Source organism: Sciurus carolinensis, chromosome 11, assembly GCF_902686445.1.
Source record: "Sciurus carolinensis chromosome 11, mSciCar1.2, whole genome shotgun sequence".
NCBI classification, from domain to species: domain Eukaryota; kingdom Metazoa; phylum Chordata; class Mammalia; order Rodentia; family Sciuridae; genus Sciurus; species Sciurus carolinensis.
Genome location: NC_062223.1, coordinates 13882603 through 13902639, shown reverse-complemented (window position 1 = coordinate 13902639; position 20037 = coordinate 13882603). Strand labels below are relative to the sequence as shown.

Here is a 20037-nt window from a genome sequence, read left to right as displayed (position 1 = left end):
CTCCTCCTCCACTCAGTAGTCTGAATTCTTATGGCAGATCAAGAAGATGGGTTCCATGACCCTTTGGGCTTTCTTGGAGCCAAATCCTCACTTTATCCCTTGGGAATTTTAATGAGAGACTCATGACCCTCCATATGGTGGTGTCTCATCTTACCTAGTAGCTGTGGGGGAGCAGGGGAGTACGCCTGAGCAAGCCTTGAGGCCGAGACCGGAGCCTCTTCTTTTAGAGAAACTCCTGTTGCCATGGCAACTGCAGCCCACATCTCCTCTCCAGGAACACCTGTCTCCATCTTTGCAGATCCAGGAAGCCAAGAGCCAGGTTGTGAGTGAGAGGGGCCTCTGACAAGGTTCAGAAGGAAAATGGGAAGGGAGGAGGGATGGTACCGCCTTGGGGAAACCGGAATTGACCCTTTAGAGAAGGCGGAAGGGCCCTCAGAGTCATCTTGAAGCCCAGGATGGGATGAACATAGAACCAATGGCCAACTGCCCTCCCCAACCCACTCAGGACTGCACCAGAGGAAGGACATCCCAGCCTCAGGAGGGGGGATAATAAGAGCAACTGCCAAAGACCAAGCCCCCAGCACTTTCCATCTATCATCCATGAACCCCTCAAAGCAATCCTATGTGGCCTGCACCTGGTGCCCAGAGCCAAAACCCAACTGGGCTTAGTGACTTTCCCAAGGTCTCATAGGTAGTGAGCCACAGAGATAGTTCAGATTGCTGTTTTGTCTGTCTCCAAAGTCCCTCTTCTATTAAAAAAAAAAAAAAAAAAAAAAGAATTTCCTGAGTTTGGAGGCTGTGACGCAGATGAATTGGTACCTGGGAAGGTTGCGCCTCTTCTACTCTCCACATCATTCCACTTACACTTATCTCTCAAATACCCGCCCCAGCTCCCAGCACAGGGAACAAGTTCAGCAAATGTTAATGGAATTGAACGCAGGCCAGCAACAGACTCATTTCTCAGCCTTCAAGGGAAACGTGGCTCAGACGCTCTCACTTTCTCGGGCAAGCAGGGGAGTTCCAGAAATTAAACGAACCCCAAAGCCTATCATGTCACATTGATCTTATCATTCCGCTTCTTCGCAGCAGAGATTAGGAATTGTCCTTTACTTCTCCTTGGATTTGGTGGTAGAGGAGCAGAGCATTAAAATCCAGGCATGCATGGAAGGTGACACGCAGATGAACATCCTCTGCCGTGTGACATGGTGACAAAGTTTTAAAAGACTGCCTTTCTTTGGCCTGAGTGACTAAAGTCCTTCAGCACTGGGACTCAGGGAGCCTTTGCCATCTACTTCTCTGTCAATCAGATGCATAGAGTTTTCTTTGAGTCCCCAAGCCCTTCCTGAGGATAACAGAAAAGTGTAAAAACGGACAAAAATCCTGTAAAATAATACTGCAACATCAAACTCCTGGCTTTGCTTTTGACCCCAAAGAGAGAGAAGTAACTCCAACCTTCCTGGGCTTGGAGACCCCAGAGGGTACAAGCTGGTTCAGTCACTTCGGTAGGTCACAGGGGTAAGCCACAGGGACAGGTCCAAATGAGCCCCCAGCATAGCTTCAGTTTGTTGAGACAAAGCAAATTCAGCCCAGCTGAGTGTCGCCATGTCTCCGAGTGTTCAAAGGCAGAACACAGTCATCCCTCTCTGTCAAATAACGGTACTGGTGTGAGCCAGCCCTACACTTCTCCCCAGTGTTAACAGAATTGTACGGTTTTTCTTCTTCGCGGTTGCCTTAGTGATTGCTCACCATCAACAACATGAGGCGAATTGCTAAACCCTCCTCAATGGGGACTCCGCTCAGGGCTCCTGCCCTGCTGATTCAGAGGTTCTACTAGTTCTAGACTCTTCCAAATGGACTGTCTCTCCAGCCTCAGAATCGAAAAGAAGGCTGTTAGGGAGGGAGTCAATTGTGGGAAGGTGTGGGGGCAGCTCGTGGCTGGAGGCCAGACCTCTTGTCCCTGCTATGAGGGCCGTGGGACTAATGCCTCCCCGGGACATTGCTGCTCATCTTTGGAGTCAGGGACCTTACTGGAAATTAGGCCCTGGTGCTTGCTGGGCTGTGTCACCGGTGCTGGGGAGATGCGGGCGATGGTGTGTAAGCTCAGGGTTGGTGGAGCACTGCAGAGTCAGAAGGAGTGGGAGCCCACCCTGCCTTTCTCCCCTGGCATGGTTGCCAAGCAGAAACCAATGTTAGTTTCCAACCCAGCGGGATGGAGTGGTTAAGAACGCAAGATCTGGAACCAGACAGACCGGGTCCCACCCCTCCCACCCCCACAAAAAAGAACACCTCTGTGCCTCCGTTTCCCCATCTGGTAGACTTACTGTGAGAATCACGTTGGCTCATTCCTCTAAAGTAGTTCTTAAAGGGCTTGGTGCACAAACTGACTGTCTAAATGCCAGCTGTCCTTGCTGAGCAGTGCCTGGTCTGTGCTGGGTGTCTGATGTATCTCGGGGCCTCCCTTTTCCCTATCTGAATATTGGGAGCCTCACTATGTCCTTCCCTTCTCTGCACCTTAGACTGGGGACACCCGCGGGTAACGTCCCATCAGGGTGGGTAGGACGTAGAATGCTAGGCACCCTCTGGCTGCTTCTTGAGTGTCCCACCATAGCTGGGAATGTTAATCCAGACGGCCACCCATTGAAACTCGGGGTCAGGGGCAGGTAGGTGTTTGGGGACCGCTTCCTGAACAGCCACTCCTTTGAATTCTCAGAGACTGAGCCAGGGCGCTGGGAGGCAGGCCAGCCGGGATGCTCACAGCCTTTGTCCCCTTGCTGACGACACAAAAGGCTGTTCTGCCTACGTGAGACACATGGTGGTCTCCAGGTCAGCAGAGCCTGTTAATTAAATATGTTAAAGTAATAGACTTTATTTAACCCAATATATCTAAAATATTGTCATTTCAACATGCTATCGATAAAACAATTACTTGCAAACCACTTTCACATTCTCTCTCTGTCTCTCATTCAGTCTTTGAAACACAGTGCGTATTTAACCAGTGAAGTACATCTCAATTTGGACACTAAAGTTTCATTAGCAATACTCGATCTGTATTCAGATGTAAACTTTTTCCCCACATCATCAAGAACCCTTTATAGCCAGGCACGGTGGCACACGCCTGTAATCCCAGCAGCTCAGGAGGCGAAGAAAGAAGGATCACAAGTTCAAGACCAACCTCAGAAACTTAGTGAGATCCTAAACAGCCTAGTGAAACCCTGTCTCAAAATAAAAAATAACATGGGCTGGGGATGTGGCTCAGTGGTTAAGTACCTCTGAACTCAATCGCTGGTACCAAAATAAAGGAATTCTTTATGGTTTTCCAGCAAATATTTTTAACGTGCTATTTTCCTAACCCATCCCCAGTCACTTTTAGACAATTCCCTTGTCTCCAGGCGTGGGCTTTTGTTTGGTTGCTTGCTTTGGTTTTTGTTGGTTTACTATGAGAAACAGTGCAGCCGGAAACAAAGTACTTCAGAGCTCTCTGCTACCTTACCTTGTGCAGTGATTAAATGTCACCTCATCTCATCCTTACCACAAACCTGCAACATGGGCACACCTCTGTGGGGGCGGGTACTGGAGATTGAGCCCAGGGACCACGGAGCTCCATCTCCAGCCCTCTTTATTTTGATCTTGAGATAGGGTCTCGATAAGTGGCTGAGGCTGGCCTCCAACTTGTGATCCTCCAGCTTCAACCTCCCAAGTGGCTAGGATTACAGGGTGTGCCACCATGCCCAGCATCCTGGGTACATATTATCTGCAATTAACAGAGAGACTACTTGAGACTTCAATGATTTGCCTGAGTCACGCCAGTTAGACGGATGGGAAAAGGAATTTCCAACCCTCCAATTCCAAAGTGTGGACTCTGATCTCTACTGAGTGGCATTTGGGCCATTTCTTCGGGAAACATTTCAGAAATGGCAGTTCCGGACCCAGAGGGCCTGGTTTGCCATGGCTCCTGTTGTGAGGGTGTTGATGCACACATTTGCAAACGCTTTCCACGCATCTCGTGCTTCTGGCAGGTGACACGTGCCACACTTCCCACACTTTGTCTTTTTGTGGCTCCCACCTCCGCCTTTCTACAACCTCCCTTCTCCCCCTGCCTCCTCCGGCTGCACAAAATCCCTTCATCCATCCAACACTCAGCTACCTTTTATCATGCACCTACTTTTTTCTCAGTACATCTAATGGCACCAAAGGGCGGCAGGTGCCCTCTTTCCTGCACCCATCTGACCCCCATGGCTGGTCTGCCCGGGCAGGGTTCCTGTGCTCCCCAAAGGTACTGGAGGGTCTGCCCCATGAGTGTGCTCTGGCACCAGGGGGCCAAGCGGCCTCAGCTTTCTTGAATGTCTGCACCTCCTCTCTCCCCAAGTCCCTCACCTCTCAGGTGTCCACTGGAAATCCCAGGGGCCGGGTGACACAGGAGACCTCAGAGCCCCATTTCCTCCAACCCTGGATGAGAAGGCTCTTTGGCGCTCTGAGTCCCTGGAGGGGCCCCTTCCTGGGAGTCTTCCTAGACTGCCCTCACCCAAGGCCTCCTGCTCAGGGGCTCCCGCTGGGGACTGGTTTGGAAGGCTGCTCCTTCTTGGGCTGGGAGCTCCCCAGCTTCCCTCTTCTCCTCTGCCCCTTCCTCTTCTTGGCCCATCACTTTCCAGAACCCAGGGCACAATTCAAGATGATTTTCAGGGACACACTGGAAACGTTTAGGCGGTGAATGAACTTAGCATTAAATAACAAAATTAAATAATCATCTTCTTTTCATTGCTCCTTCTGATCCTGTCAAAGAACTAGTCCATTTGATGACGATGTGTTTCCATGTCATTTCTAACATGCTTTTAGTTGTTGTATGCGTCTTTTAACGCCATCTATTTCAAGCAAGCACTCTATCATAATATTATATCTTAATATTTTATATCTTAATATTTTCTAGTACTTTTGCATGTCAGCATATGTAACTAATTTTTTATATATGGAATCATACCACACATGAGTCTTCAAAGTACAGCCTTTGAAAAAATCTCTTTCTTCATCACTAGCCTCTCTGCGTCCTGCATTCCTCACGCAACCCAACAGGAAAATCCCCCCAACAGCTTTGGGTCTATTTCCTGCTTTGTAAAGGCCGACGAGGCACCGCACTGGAAACGGACCACGGTTCATTCAGCTGTTCCCCTGTGGATGGGCATTCACCCCATCTCCAATTTTTGTGTAGTTCAAAAAGCTGTAATGGACATTTTATGTTCGGGTATCTTAAGGCCATAAAGCAAATCCACAGCTTCCTTTTCAAATACATTTAATGTATCAAAAAAAATAAAGATTAAAAAAAAAGAACCACCTTAAGGTGTGAAGCACAGGGCCAGGCAAAACTGGTAACCATGACCAGAAACACCTGCGTGGCCCCCTGTGAAGAGGCCAGGAAGGAAGGGCAGTTCAAGGTCGCTTTGCTTGTTGTTTCTATAGCACAGAAACTAGAGAACACAACAGCCAGGCTCTTTCCTGGGGAACAGGGACCGTAGAATATCCGTGACACAAAAGCCAAAATGCCTGAGAGAAAATGGTCAATAAACTGCTTTGGAGACTCCTGTCCTTGAAGCTGGCTCTGCCTGCTTGCTCTTCCCGCTAGGGCGCTAGACCCAGCCTTGGGCCCTGCCCTCCCGGATTTCTGGTCTGGAAGAAGAAATGTGCGACTTGACTCATGAGAGAACCATCCTCCACACCCAGAGAGACGCAGAACGGAGCTAGAGTCCCACATACACACAAGGTCACACACGGCCACGTCCCCTGCTAAGACACAGTCCCTCCTGCTCTCACACATACATACACACTGAAGCCAGCACCCCAATCCTCCCTCCTGTCCCCCTTTTCCTGCACACGTACAAATAATTGAAAGCTGCACGAGAGCTCTGGGACTGTTGCCGTGGGAACCAGAATTCTGAAATCCTAACTTGTGGGCATCTGAATTATTACTCTGAATATTTCATTGACTGCAGAGTTGTGCTCTGAATTCTGAGCCGTTTCCCCTTCGGGGTTCAGGCTGGGCAGCCAACAAGGGACTTAGTGAGGATGGGCAATGAAAGGCCTGATTTCTGCCCGTCGGGGTGACGGAGTGGCCCAGACAGCGCTCACAGGAGGGCTGTCTGCTAGGAGTGTGCATGGGTGTGTGTGCGTGCTCACGCTCACGGGGTGTGAGTCCAAGGGATCTTCTAGGTGAGGCTATGGGAATGGGCAGTGGCGTGCCCGAATTTTCTGCCTCTGCTTGGGCTTCTGCTTCTGGCCGGGCCCAGACACCCAAGGCTGTGGTAACAAGTACAGCCCCAAATCTTCATGGCTTAACATGAGAAATCCAGCGGGTCAACACCCGCTCCTCCTCACAGTGCATCTGGAACCCAGGGCATCTAGTATCCCACAACAGGGAAGAAACAGATGAAGGAGATCCACCTCCTCTGCCCTGGGCCCAGAAGTGGACATATGTCATTTTGCTCAGACGATAATGGCCCAAACCTAAGTGTGTGAGAAGCAGGGAATGCAGAGAGGCCCGCCTGTCTCCTCAGGCTTGCAAACCAGAACGTTCCAGGCCAGAGTGGGTGGACTCCCTGGGGGACAGGGCTTCAGGCCACACACATATCAGTCAGCCTCTCAGCAAGAGGCAGGTGGCACCTCAAAGTAAGGGAGCTGGGCGGGGGTTTATTTTATAAAGAGAGCACTCACAAAGGATGCTGCAGTAGCCAACAGCCAGGAGCTGCTGAGCCGTTATTTCCCAGGCCCAAGAAGACAAGACCAGAATGGACAGGAGACCCAGGACGGGGTAAAGGAGAGATAACTACCTTGAGAGGAGCAGTGACCTTCAGATAAGGACAGCCTGCTCAAGGGACCTCACAGGGAGGGAGGGAGGGAAGTAGAAGCCACAACTTCACTCTCCTCCCTTCCCCCCAACTCTACTGGGGATCCCCATTGAGTGGACCCAACAGGAGCCAAAAGGCCCAGGAAGATGCTGAGGTCAGTTTCCTGGGGCAGAATCGATAGTGGCTCTGGAGGTAGGAGAGGACCCTATCTGGCCTCAGTGATTTGGGCCTCCCTTTCCTAATCTGTGAAATGGGACCGCTATTACCTCACTTGCTTACATACGCTGTATGTAAAGACCTCACATGTGAAATCCTCGGCAAAGGTCTGCTTCTTACCATCTAAAAACACCTGTAGTCTGTTCCCAGGTCAGCATGTGCCAATCATCCTAAAGTCTGGTATGAACTTCTCGAATTCTCCAAGCAAAAATGTTTTTCCTGCACAAGGCCCCGGGTTCAATCCTCAGCACCACAGGAAAAAAAAAAAAAGTCTTTCCCAAATCACTCCCGCGTCCCAGCCTCTGCCACATGCCAGGTGTTTCACAGATTGTCTCATTGTAGCTTCACGATACTTTCCTAAGTGTTACTGTCAACAAATCAGAACTGGTAGAGGTGAAATCACCCACCCACAGTCACAAGGTGGTTCTGCCTCAGAGGCCACTTGCCGTCCCTCCCCGTTCCACTCTTTCCCCCCACAGTTTTCAAGTGGTGTACTATCATTGTGCAGAAAGGTGGCCTTTGTGTCGTCCGTCCATCCGTGCACACTCTACTCTGACCCCTGAGGCCACGTGCACTTCGTAGGTGAAGAAGAGTTGCCACTGTCAAGTGTGAGGCTTTGCCCTACCCTGACCGCAGCCAAAGGCACCCAAGGCCAAGGACTATGTTCTATCCAAAGGCCTCGTACAGACAGGCCCCAGAAAGTGCCACCCCCGCCCCCGTCACCAGGACATCTCTGCCACCTCCGTGCCTGAGCTCACACACCCACCACAGCTGCTGCTGGTTCATTGCAGGTCTGCCGTCTCCAGCCCCGTCAGGCCAGCTCAACACCAGCAGTGCGGAGAGCGAGGCTGTGGAGACAGGTGAGTGAACAACCTTCTGGGGGGTCCATGGTCAGCTTGTTGAGACCAGACACGTGGTGTCCTGGAGTTGTGAAAAAGGGAAGCGGACTTTTAGGGGAAGATCCCTGACTTCAAAGAACAACACCACTCCTTCCTGGCCCAAGGACTGGAGGTCACCACTCGAATTCACTGTGAGAGCTGAGAACTCCATCTGTGAACTGTCACCAATAAGTGGCACACCTGGGCAAGGCATGTGTGGAGCACCTTTGGGGATTATTTGTTTAGAACAAAGAGCTCATGGTTGGGGTGCTGGGGTGCACCCCAGATTAGCTGTGCATTTACTGAGCACATGTTTATTACGGGCCCACTGTGCTAACACTGGGGTGTGATCCTGGGCAAAAACGGCAGGTGGTTCCCAAGGGAAGGGCTCTGGAGAAGGGAGGACCAACTTCCTGCAGAAGCCCCTCTTCCCCTGGTGACCAACCTCACATCCCTTCTGTGGCAGCCTTCAAGACAGTAGCTTCTGAGTAGCCAAGGGACTTGGGAGGGGACACAAGGTCCCCACTGGGACAAGGCCCCTGAACCTGAAGTCCGCCTTCTTTTGACAAAGGGTGCCCCTAGAGACAGTGGCAAAGGAGAAAGGTTCATGGGACTGGGAGTCTGGTCCTCTGTCACCTCAGGCCTAACCCATCCTAACCCTAAAGTCACCCCAGAGCCACTCCTCCAGACTCTAAGGAAAACCAGAGAGAAGGTCAGGCCTGGCAGGGGACTTGGGAATGACCTAGCCCAGCCCCATTTTGCAGACTGGAAGGTTGAGGCCAAGAGCCCTGGGCTGGGTGTTGGCCAAGGTCACTCTGGGTTAGCGGTGGAGTCCCAGCCACTGCCCACCCCACTACCACTCCTGGGTCTGCCGAGTCGGAATTGAAAGAGGTCCACCTCGCATCTGACTCTTCCAGGGGAGCAGCTGGGGGTCCGCCTGGCGAACGGGAGCAGCCGCTGCAGCGGGACGGTGGAGGTCCGACTCGGGGCGTCCTGGCAGCCCGTGTGTGGGACGCTCTGGGGCAGCAGCGCCTCCGAGGCCGTGTGTCGCGCACTGGGCTGCGGCGCGGCAGAGGCAGCTGCCCCATGGGTCCTGCCGACTCCAGAGCCGTCTCCTGAGCCAGCTGCGGGGAACACCAGCGGGGCCCCCAACGCCACGAGGGCCCTAGCGCCAGCCGTCCAGTGCAGCGGCGCCGAGTGGCCACTCTGCAGGGTGGTGGACCGCGCGTGCAACCGAGATGGGAGGCCAGCCCAGCTCACCTGTGCAGGTACCTGCGTCGGCCCCTCTACTCGGGCTCTCAGCCACTGCCCCTCGCTCCAACCGCAGGACCCAGGCCTTGTGCTGGGACCCCCAGCCCCCGCCTGCGCCAACGCAACCGGTTCCCAGCGGGAGACCCGCAGAGAGCCCTTTCCAAGTCGGAGCAGAGCCTCACTTGCTTTGTCACTTGGTCCCCCTCGGGTCCCATCCTGACCTGGTCTGTGGCTCTCCTTACTGGGCCACCTCACTCCCCTTCTTTGCATAGACATGAATATGTCAGGTTCCAGGCTCCCCCGCCCCGGACCCACGGCCTGCAGCTCCGCCCACCCGGTGGGCAGCGGGCGGGCGTGGATTCCAGTCCTGCGCTAGGCCCCGCCCCGCCCCGCGCTCCAGCCCCTCCCTCCCTGACCGCGCCCCCGCCACACCCTCCCCCCTCAGAGAACCGCGCTTTGCGGTTGGTGGACGGGAGCAGCCCCTGCGCTGGCCGCGTGGAGATGCTGGAGCGTGGCAAGTGGGGGACCGTGTGCGACGACGCGTGGGACCTGGAGGATGCCCAAGTGGTGTGCCAGCAACTAAAATGCGGCTGGGCAGTCCAGGCCCTGCCAGGGTTGCACTTCCCCCCTGGCAAAGGGCCCATCCACCGCGACCAGGTGAACTGCTCCGGAACTGAGGCCTACCTGTGGGACTGCCCAGGGCTGCCAGGGGACCAGTACTGTGGCCACAAGGAAGACGCCGGGGTGGTGTGCTCAGGTCAGTGGGTCCTCCGTGGGCACAGCACCGGAAGGGGTTCTCCATTGCTCCTGGGCCCCGTGCCCAGGTTAGTGCTGGAGAGATGGTCCCTGCTCACAGTCCAGGAGGGGAGGGGGGACCCAAGCAAACAGTTCAAGGAGAAGGTGACGTTAGAGGTAGGACCTGCCTGGGTGAGGGCTGGTCACCTGGTTTAGAGCAGGAAGGGAGTCCTCCATTGGACGTGGAGCTATGGGACCATCCGGGGGAGGTTAGGTTCTGGTCCAGCCGGTGCTTCCCATTCCTATGAATGAGAATGGGGTCCGCGATTAAAACGTCAGTACTGACTCAGTGGGGTTCTGCGTTGGCCATATGCTGCTGATGCTGCTGGGTCATAGAACACGCTGTGGGCAGCCAGGATCTAGGGTTCAGCAGCAGGGGTCAACCAGCTGGAGCAGGTGAGAGGAGCACCCGGGCACAGGAGGGAGAAGACACCAGATCTGGAGGCCCATGGGCTGCATTCTTCCCTGCCCCTGGGGTCGGGAATGTCAGCCTCAAGGACCAGGACCTGACTCTGCCCCGCCCCTCCCCCCACAGAGCACCAGTCCTGGCGCCTGACCGGGGGCATCGACCCCTGTGAAGGGCAGGTGGAGGTGCACTTCCGAGGGGTCTGGAGCACGGTGTGTGACAGCGAGTGGTACCTCTCGGAGGCCGAGGTGCTGTGCCGAGCCCTGGGCTGTGGAACCACGGTGGACCAGCCCAAGGGACTGCCCCATTCCCTGCCGGGCCGGATGTTCTACTCATGTGAAGGAAAGGAAGCCGCCCTGTCCGACTGCTTCTGGAGGTTCAACAACTCCAACCTCTGCAGTCAGTCACTGGCAGCCAGGGTCCTCTGCTCAGGTAGCCTCCCCCACGCACCCCGTTCCACCAGATTTGGGCTAGGAATGTCCCCTGAATCTCTGTCCCGAAGGACTTGCAGCCGAGTGTCCGCGCTCGGGATCAGCGCTGGCACTCCCTGGTGGGCAGTGTGCCCTCGCCACGCTCGAGCAGACACTGGTGAGCCACCAGGACATGCTTTTCTGCCGACGCCCAGCTCGGTCTCTGAATCATAAATCGAGTTTGCATTATTGTGTGCTAAGCAGTGGTCCCGGTTGAAGGGAGTTGGCTCCAGAGTTGAAGCCAATATGCCATCCCAGAGCTGGTGACCATAGGACAAATCACGTCAGGAGATGCAGTCATGATATCTGCGGCAGCATCCGGGACCCTCACCCCGGGCCAGGCATTGCCGGGCACTCAGGAGCTCATTTGGGTTCAGCCACTGTATGCGGTGCTATTGATCGTGAGTCACACCGTCATCATCTTACGTACCACAAAGAACAAAGGCTACCCAAATTAACTGTTGACGTGCTGTCAAAAGGTAATAAGGCCATCTTCCAATTCCAAAGGTGCTCAGTGTGAGGAGTGCAATTTCCACCTGAAGAAACACGTTGTTTGTACCTCTGTGGAGGTAAACACCCGATCACAGATTCTGGCTCAGCCGGGTATCAGCCAGGAAGCTCTGAACGGTCCCTTAATCTCTGTGGCTTCAGTTTCCTGAATATGTGGGCGCTGATACTAGGCCTTCCACGAGGTAGCTGGGAAACCAGATCATATCCGTCAAGGGCCTTTGTCAGTTCCACTCCTGTGTAGGCAGAGCTGCCACATGGGAGTGCGGATTATGCTAATGAGACTACACCAGCATCCCGTCTCCAAGGCCCGCAACTAACCAAAGACTGAATGGAAAAGGGATTTGTGGTCTCTAGCGGATTGTACAGAGAGAAGGATAATTCTTCCGTCAGCCCTTATTCTGACCAAAGCTCCTTCCCAGCATGTAATCCATGATCCTCCCATTGCTGGGGTGGGGGGTTTCCTTAGCCTTGTGCCCAGAAGGGAACATGTCCTGTTCCAGGTGACTTGTCTGTCTTGCTCAGATTCTAACACAAGACCTGGCACACAGTAGGTGCTCAGGAAATGTGTTGAGCGAGTGAATGAGGGGTGCTTTCTGACAGGTTCTCGAAGACTGCAGAATATCTCTACCCCCGAAGTGCCCGCTAGTGTTCAGCCAGTCACTGTGGGTGAGTGCTGCTTCTCCCAGAAGCCCAGTGGCCTCCGTGGGGTGTGTGTGTGTGTGCGTGTGTACATGTGCATGCTCCTGGCGGTGCACTGGTGGCTCGTCCCCCAGCCAATGCCCTTGCCTCTCTGGACACCTGTGCTCCCTTCCCTGCCCAGTAGACCACAGTCCCAGGAGTCTCCCGCCTGCTGTGAGCTCCTGCTGGGCAGGAGGCTGGAGACCCAGGGGGCCCAGTGGTCCTGATACACTCCTGGGGGCCCTCCTGGGCCAGCCAGGGGGTAGGATGCTGAAGGTACCAGCCAGGTGTTTGTCAGTTCCAGGCCCTGCACCCAGGGCCCTGTCTCCGTTATTTCCCAAGCCTCTACTCCTCTTGGCAGCCCAATAGGAGCAGTCTCACGACCCTTGCACGGAGGAAGGAAGAAGCGAGGCTCAGAGGAGGCTGAACGACAGCCAGTGGTGTTGCTCAGGACTGACCCCAGCTCTAGTGCCAGACCCAGGCTTGGTCTGCCTGCCAGCCATGTGCAGCTTGGCCAGTACTGGGGCAGACTTCTGGGGTTCAAACCCCAACTGTGCCTCTTGCTGGCTGTGTGATGTTGAGCAATTCTTAACCTCTCTGAGCCTCCGATTCCTCAAGTACAAGGGATGATAATCACAGTGTGCCTCCTAATGCTGTTATCAGGCGCCAGTGAATTCATTTTTATTGATCACTTAGCACAGGGCCTGTACTCAGAAAGCACCACCAGCCTCTCATGACCGTCTAGTGCAGGCAGACAGGCCCTTGCAACTCTGGGCGATCCCAGAGTCCCTTCGCCTCCCTCCCGGGTCCCTCTCGGTGTCTCAGACACTCCAGTGCTGGAGGCCTGGCCGTGGGTGAGGGGCTCAGGAGGGAATGAGGTGCTGGGAACTGCCCAGGTTGCAGGTGGGCATCTGCGGACCCCCAGCACCCGTGTTTCTTCCTGAGGTCAGGGTAGGGGGCCACACCTCCCCTAAAGAGCACAGAGAGAGCAGCATCCCAGGCCCACGCCCCTGGGACCAGCCCCAGCCCCTGATCCATCAGCCCGTCTCCCTGGAGCCCCCAGCCCAGCTTCCCCCCTGCCCGCAACTGCCACGCAGCAGAAAAAGAGGAGGAAGGGAGGGCGGCTTGACTCCCAGGCACAGAGAGAAGACCGAGCTCTCCGGCGGTCTGGCCAGTCACCTCCCCGGGAGGTCAGCCTCGGTTGCTCCCACAAAGAATAATGCTCCTTGTAGAGCCTCATGTCCCCACGTTCTCTTACCTCCATCACAGAACGTTTCTCACTGTAAGGAATTGGGTCTCCATGTTGGTCTCCCGTCTAGAGAGCCCTAAAAGATCTAGATAGCCCCTCGAGGCTTTAATACTGGTATCACACTGTTATCCCCAGGATTCAATGCCTGGTACACAGTGGGTGCTCAATAATTGTCTATTGGACAAAGACTAAGTACTGAAGTGTCACAGAGAGAGTTGCCAGAGGACAGTTTCAGTCAACAAACTCATTAAGTCACTTATTCGTTAATATGCATGCATTGAGCAACTACTGTATACCAAACGCCTAAGGAAGATGGGGGAAATTTTAAAAAAGGAAGGGAGGAAGAAGATAGGAGAAAAAAGGAAGTGGATCAGCAGTAGGGAGAATGGAAAGGCAGGTGACGGGAGGGTGACGGGAGGGTGACGGGAGGCCTGGGCTCTGTGCCTTTTTCTCTCTGAATCGGAGTCCTTATTTCTAGGATCTTCTGTGACAGTGCCGATGGAGGACCGGGAGTCCCGGGAGCTAATGCTCCTCATCCCCTGCGTCATCCTGGGAGTGCTCCTCCTCGTCTCACTGGTCTGCATGGCGGGCATCCTCCTGAGAGTTAAAGGAAAATACGGTGGGTGCACGTTCTGGAGGCCCCGGGTGGGGGTGGGCAGGAAGCAGCAGGCCTGAGGTGTGGCATCCCAGGGCCACGTAGCCTTGGCAGGACCCCAGCAGAAGTGGCGTGGTCCACCAGTGGCCACCCAGCACTGCCCCTGGGGAGCTCCTCCTGGCGATGGGAAGGATTTTCCCAGCATGCCTAGTGGACGCGGCAGGACCAGACTGTGGTGTGTGTGTGTGTGTGTGTGTGCGCGCGCGCGCGCGTGGGCGTGTGTTGGGGGCATGAGGAGGGAGGTGTCTCAGTGAGACCAGAACCCGGAGGGCTGGGTGAGGGCAAGAATGACCTGCAGAATCTCTGCCTGCCCTCCCTCAGCCCTCCCCGCGCCAGCGAACCACCAGCTCCTTCCCACCTCCATCCCAGCGGGGACCAATAGCTACCAAGCGGTCCCCATCACCATCCCCAAAGAAGAAGGTAGGATGTCACCCATCCTGATGGGGTGGGGGGGACAGGATGGGTAGACTTTCTGAAAGGTCAGTACCCCCCAAGTCTAAGCAGGACCTGACCGGAGAGGAGAGGTGGGCAGCTCACGTGTAGTTCCACAGCCCCGAGCGGGTCAAGTCCCTCTCTGGCTTGGGGACAGATGGTGTTCCAGTCCAGTTCTCCTGCGACCCTAGGCTTTCCAGTTCTGGACAGACGCGGGCCATGGGCACTTTGGGTCTCTGTTCTACTGTGCTCTACTAATTGGCTCTGAGCTTTGTAATGCCCTGCAGAGTCCCATCAGGATTCTCCAGGGACATGATTTTAATTCCTGTTTTCTGAGTAAAGATAGTTGAATCAGATATCCATCCTTTGCAGGGGAGTTTGAGTTGAATCACATGCATTCCGTGCCTAGCCAATCACCTTTATCTGGGAAGAGTTCAATGCCACGAAAACCAATAGAGAACTCAGCCAAATATTAGAAAGGCGCTTTTCACGCAGTATCCATTCACTGGAGAAGAGGTGGTAACAGCCTTGCACAAAGCTGAGCCCAGGGAGCCGCTTCCTGAGTAGCACCACCTCTGTGTAGTCTGCGTCTCTGGGCAAGGGGAGAACCTCTCTGTGCCGTTTCCTCAGCTGTGAAATGGGGATGACAATGTTCCTAATTTGCAGAGTCATTATGAGGATTAAATGAGATGATATTTGTACATGTTAAAATAGTGCCCGGCAGGTGGCATTAGCTAAATTAATGAAAGCGCTTCAGTTCTCCATGTCCGGAACCGGGAGGACCTTGGCAATCCGGGGCCCACGGTCCTGTACGAGACCGAGCATCTGGTGCTCTTCCGGCCACTCGCTCCTGTCCCTGCCACCCATGCTCTGGGCCCCCCCCACGTCCTCCTGCCCGCCACCCTGCCTGTCCCCCACCCCCGCCCTGCTCTGTTCTCTCCCCAGTTCCCAAGCTGCCCATCCAAGTCCGGGCCCCACCCCCCGCCGACTCGGACTCCAGCTCGGACTCCGACTACGAGCACTATGACTTCAGCGCCCAGCCTCCGGTGGCCCTGACCACCTTCTACAGTGAGTGCAGGGCCGGGCTCCTGAGGGCCCCCGCCTGCCTCAGGGAGCGACCCCATGATCGGGGCCTTCAGAAGGCGTGGCTGGGGCAGAACTGCCCTGGGTACCTATTGGATGGAGCCTCGGTGGCCCTACCTCAGGATTCCAAAGTGCTCTGTGACCCTGGAGGCCGTCCCACTCCCACCCCTGTCTGACCGCGTCGGTCTTAACACCATAACCAGCCTGGAGGCGCTGTGTCTCTAAGGGGTGCCGACAGGAGGCCGCTGCCGGCCGCCCGACCCCCTCAGCTCACCGTGTCCCTCCCCGGTCCTGCCCACTCCAGCCCCTCAGCTGGCCTGTGCAGCTCTTCCTGCACCTGCCGGGGACAGGACGGAGAAATGGCACTCACAGTGGGGCCAGGCGGCGCTGGGGGGCTGACGACCCCAGAAGCCCATGCAGGCTGGCAGTCACTCGGAAGCCTGCTAGAAATCCCCCCACTCGCTCCCGCTGTGTGAGTTGTGATGGACGCATCCACAGAGACCCCCTGGCTGCGTCCACAGAGACCCCCTGGCTGCGTCCACAGAGACCCCCTGGCTGCGTCCACAGAGACCCCCTGGGACAGGGTGCCCAGGAGCTGACCGCGTTCTCGCTGCTCTGCTCCTGTCCCCGCTGTCCACGAAGGCTCTCCGCCAGGTCCACTCCCTCTCTGTGCGACCCAAGCCTGCCGGCTGCCAGAGAGGCAGGGGACTGGCCACCACCTGGCCAGAGCGTGTCCAGACCAGAGGGCGATGGCTCTGGGGGACGGCCCGCCCGCCCCACCTGCTGGCTTGGCCTCGGGGAAGGGATGGGGAGATGCTGCTTCTCCGGGTCCACAGACGGGGTGTGGGAGCCACAGGAACGAGTCCTGAGCACCCGGGACTCTGCGCTCGGCACGTAGGACACACGCTGAGCCTCAGAGGCAGGGCTGTGGAGGATGAGGCCCGGGTCCTGGAGGCCTAGGGCTGAATCTCCGCCTGTCTCTTTCTGAAACTCGAAGGTGCCACAGGGTGTGTGACAGGGTTCTAGGCAGGTGGCTTCTGCCATGGAAATGTCCCTCCAAGGGCACCATCAGCTGCCAGGCTCTGGGGAGAAATCCCAGAGTGTCTCCCTGAGTGGTGGCAGGGGCAGCTGGGGCCGGGGCAGACTGGGTGCAGGGCTCTCGGGCTTCTGGCCAGAGCAGCCTGTCACCGTGCTGGCTCCAGGGTGAAGGCCAGCCTGCCTGCACTGAGGCCCAGACAGGGGCCCAAGACCTGAAGGAGCGGCCGAGCCCCTCGCTCCCTCTGGGTTGTCCTCCCTCCCAGGGAACCCCAGCCTCCTTCCAGGCTCCAAGGTCAGACAGGTGAGCCTCGCCCCTCCCCCTACCACCTCTGCTTCTTGCAGATTCCCAGAGGCACCGGGTCACCGAGGAGGAGGTCCAGCAGAGCAGGTTCCAGATGCCCGCCTTAGAGGAAGGTGAGTCTGGGTGGGCCGCCAGCCCTGCCTCCAGACTCAGCAGCTCAGCTCACCTGGAGACGCACAGCGGCAGCCTCCCTCAATGGAGGGTCCCCGACTTTAACAATTCCTGTAGGCAGGAAGTTCTTTCTGGAGTCTCACTTAAGGCCCTCTTAGTATGCTGCTTCCTCTTTGCTCATCATTCTCTCTCCACCGACTCAGGGGTTGAAGAGCTGCACGTTTCCCACGTCCCAGCCACCATGCCCGGACACCACGTTGCAGACCGCCCCTCTCTGGGCCCCCAGTTTCACCCAAGGAGCAACAGTGGGTCCAGCACATCTTCCGGGGAGGACTACTGCAACAGCCCCAGCACCAAGCCACCTCCGTGGAACCCCCAGGTGTTTTCTTCAGAGAGAAGCCCCCTCCAGGAGCAGCCCCCCAACTTGGAGCTTGCTGGGTCCCAGGCAACTTTCACAGGTAGCTGTGTGACGCCCCCGCCCAGCCCCGTCTTGCATCCTGTGGCAGCCGGGGCCTGGGCCAGGCGGAGTTCAGGATCCCAGCCCCAGAGCAGCAGCCATCTGCTGTGTTACCTTGGCCAAGTGTCCTCCCCCTCTGGGCCTGCACTGCCTTACTTGTCACACGGGGGTCTGGGCTCTCTGAGGGTTTCCCAGCTCCAGCAGTTCAAGAGCTGGGTGTATCCTGGCAGAGGGTGACTGGCCCTGTGGGTCCCCAGCAGGGCCCTCGGCTGATGACAGCTCCAGCACCTCATCCGGAGAGTGGTACCAGAACTACCAGCCGCCACCCCAGCTGCCCTCCGTGGAGCAGTTTGAGTGTCCAGGTGCCGGGGCAGGGAGGGACCGGGCAGTGCATGAGTTTGGGGGGGAGCTCCAGATGCCCTGGGTACATCAGCCCACGGGGAAGAGAGGGGGGCGTACCTGTGATTGCGAGGAGGTGGGGACGGCGATCAAGCAGGTGAGCGAGGGGCTCCTCGTTAGGGGTGGTGTTCAAGCAGAAGCAGCCGCCAGCCCCTCGGGAGACTGAGGCGCAGAGAGCGCAGCGCTGTGCTCAGCACGGCCCTCAGCCTGAGCCAGGCGGGCAAGGCTCTGCCCTCCGGGCTGACACTCGGGCCTGGAGATGGCAGTGAAGAGGGTCAGGTGGCTTCACACGGACGCCCAGGGGACGGGGACGTGAGCCTCTGCTGACCTGAGCCTCCTGGCCCCACAGGGTCCCACAACCCCCAGCGGGACTCCACCGACCAGGAGGACTACGATGACATCGGACATACTGCCTAGACTGACCTGGCCAGGCTCCAGCGTGGCCCCTCTCTGCCCGCCGGCTCTCCCTGCTCCCTGCCTTCCATCAGACCCCGGGGAAGTGGAGGGAAAGACCTCGGGAACCCTGCAGTCTCCGTCCACCGAGCAGGCTGCCGGCACAGCCCAAAACGTGGTCCCTGGCGGAGGGCGCGGCGAGGAGGGGGCTCCCTGGGTGAACGAGCAGGGCCCGGCCCACCCTCTGCAGCTGCTGGAGGGTGGTGCTGGAGGATCCCCAAGCCCTGCCACCCTCGGTGCATTGATTTCCCGATCCCAGGCAGCGCCAGCTCAGAGGTACAAGGGCCCATCCTGGTGCCACCCAGAGAGGCCCCAGGAGCTGGGCACAGCCACCCTGAGCAGTGGATGACAGCCACACACACAGGCTGTGCCAGGCCTTCCCTCGCAGTGGCCACTGCACCGCGTGGGGAACAGCCCTCCTGGGCCGGCCAGCTGTCAGCCAGCAGGATGCCACGCCCCCACCTAGGTCAGCCCTGCCTCTAGGACCTTCTGAGGCCACCACAGACCCAGACTGCTCTGCCGTGCCCGTCCCTGGACTTCTTGTGGCTTACAAAGGAGTTGGGGGCCCAGTCCCCAGGGGGGCAGGAGAACAGAGATGTCTTCCAGAAGGGGCCCCAGGCTGCACTAAGCCCCAGGTCCCCACCGGGTCTCCTTGGATCGATGTGGAGGGACGCTGCCGGGGTGAACCAGTGAATTTGCAGCGTCCGACTGAGAGCCATGCCATGTCCAGGAGAGAGGCTCGGGCCAGGCCTTTGGGGTCCTGTGCTGAATCCTGAGATTAAACAGAAATGCTGAAGGGAACCAGGACCTGGCGTGACGAGTCCTTGTCCTCGGCTGGGCCCAGCTGTGTGCAGCGCGCACGTGTGTGTGCCCGGGGCGTGCGTGGCTTCCCTCTGCAGCGGAGCGCACGAGTGCGCGCCAGCCCTTCATCCAGAAGTGTCGGGGGACACCAGCTAGCGCGGGAGGAAGAGAGGGAAGGACCGAGACGAGACGCTGCTCAGGAACAGGCTGCTCCTGGCAACGGCCGCGCTGCCCTGCTGGGTACCGGGCCTTTCGACTGTCCCACCGAGGGCAGGGGACCTGGGATGCTGGTCCTCCCGCCTCTGCTGTCGTTGAGTCAGGGGCAACCAGGCTCCTCGGCCCGCCCCCCTCCCTCCACAGCTGCCACTCGCGGTGCGCTGAGCCTGCTCCAGGGTCCAGAGGCACTGCCGCAGCAGGCACATCGCAAGGCGTCGACGTCCCCGGGAATGGCACGCGTGCACGCCGGCTCCACACGGCGCTGGGCGCGGGCCGTGGCAGAGGCCGGGGCGAGCTGGGAACTTCGGTGGCCCAGCACCGTGGACAGTGTTTGGGGCACAGGGACAGACGTGTGGTGCTGTGCTCAAGGAGTTCCCACCTGAGTCCCCGGGAAGTGGGGTCAGGCCGGCAGCGGGGATGGAGGGGTGGGGCCGCGGATGCGGCGGCGGCGGGGCGGGGCCCAGAGGTGGAGAAGGCGGGCGCTCCCCGGGCAACCGTCGCCGGATGTGGCTTCCTGCCGCCTCGGCCGCGGGGTATTCCCGGGGGAGGGGCCAGCCGCGGTGGGCGGGGCCGCTCTCGGGCCGCAGCCGGCGGGAACGCCTTTTTAAATTAGACGGCCCGGTTCCATTCCCAGCTCCAGCCTGTCCTGGCTGTGTGGCCTCGGGCAAGCCACGCACCGTCTCTGAGCCTCTCCTTGCTGTAAATTTGTGGGCAGGGGTAGGCAACTCCAGGCGGTGAGGAGGTTAAAAGTTGGAGCATAAGCCTTCCCTGTCCTTGGTGGCCTTACAAGGAGAAGGAGAGGGAG

The 20037-nt window shown here is 57.4% G+C and overlaps 1 protein-coding gene across 8 annotated transcripts in view; it reads left to right on the top strand.

The window, feature by feature from the left end:
* Positions 1–19615, top strand: part of Cd6 (CD6 molecule) — a 37890-nt gene extending 18275 nt beyond the window's left edge. The window contains exons 2-13 of one of the 8 annotated variants that reach the window (XM_047517261.1): positions 7841–7909; positions 8845–9195; positions 9624–9935; positions 10509–10811; positions 11960–12025; positions 13780–13905; positions 14263–14361; positions 15319–15441; positions 16837–16908; positions 17110–17364; positions 17621–17725; positions 18112–19615. In XM_047517261.1, coding sequence (XP_047373217.1) covers positions 7841–7909; positions 8845–9195; positions 9624–9935; positions 10509–10811; positions 11960–12025; positions 13780–13905; positions 14263–14361; positions 15319–15441; positions 16837–16908; positions 17110–17364; positions 17621–17725; positions 18112–18179 — 1949 coding nt within the window. In that variant the 3' untranslated portion in view covers positions 18180–19615. Of the gene's footprint in view, positions 1–7840; positions 7910–8844; positions 9196–9623; positions 9936–10508; positions 10812–11959; positions 12026–13764; positions 13906–14262; positions 14362–15318; positions 15442–16836; positions 16909–17109; positions 17365–17620; positions 17726–18111 lie in introns of all 8 variants that reach the window. The other 7 variants (XM_047517260.1, XM_047517259.1, XM_047517263.1 and 4 more) reach the window with 7 other exon arrangements.
* The last annotated feature ends 422 nt before the right edge of the window (positions 19616–20037 follow it).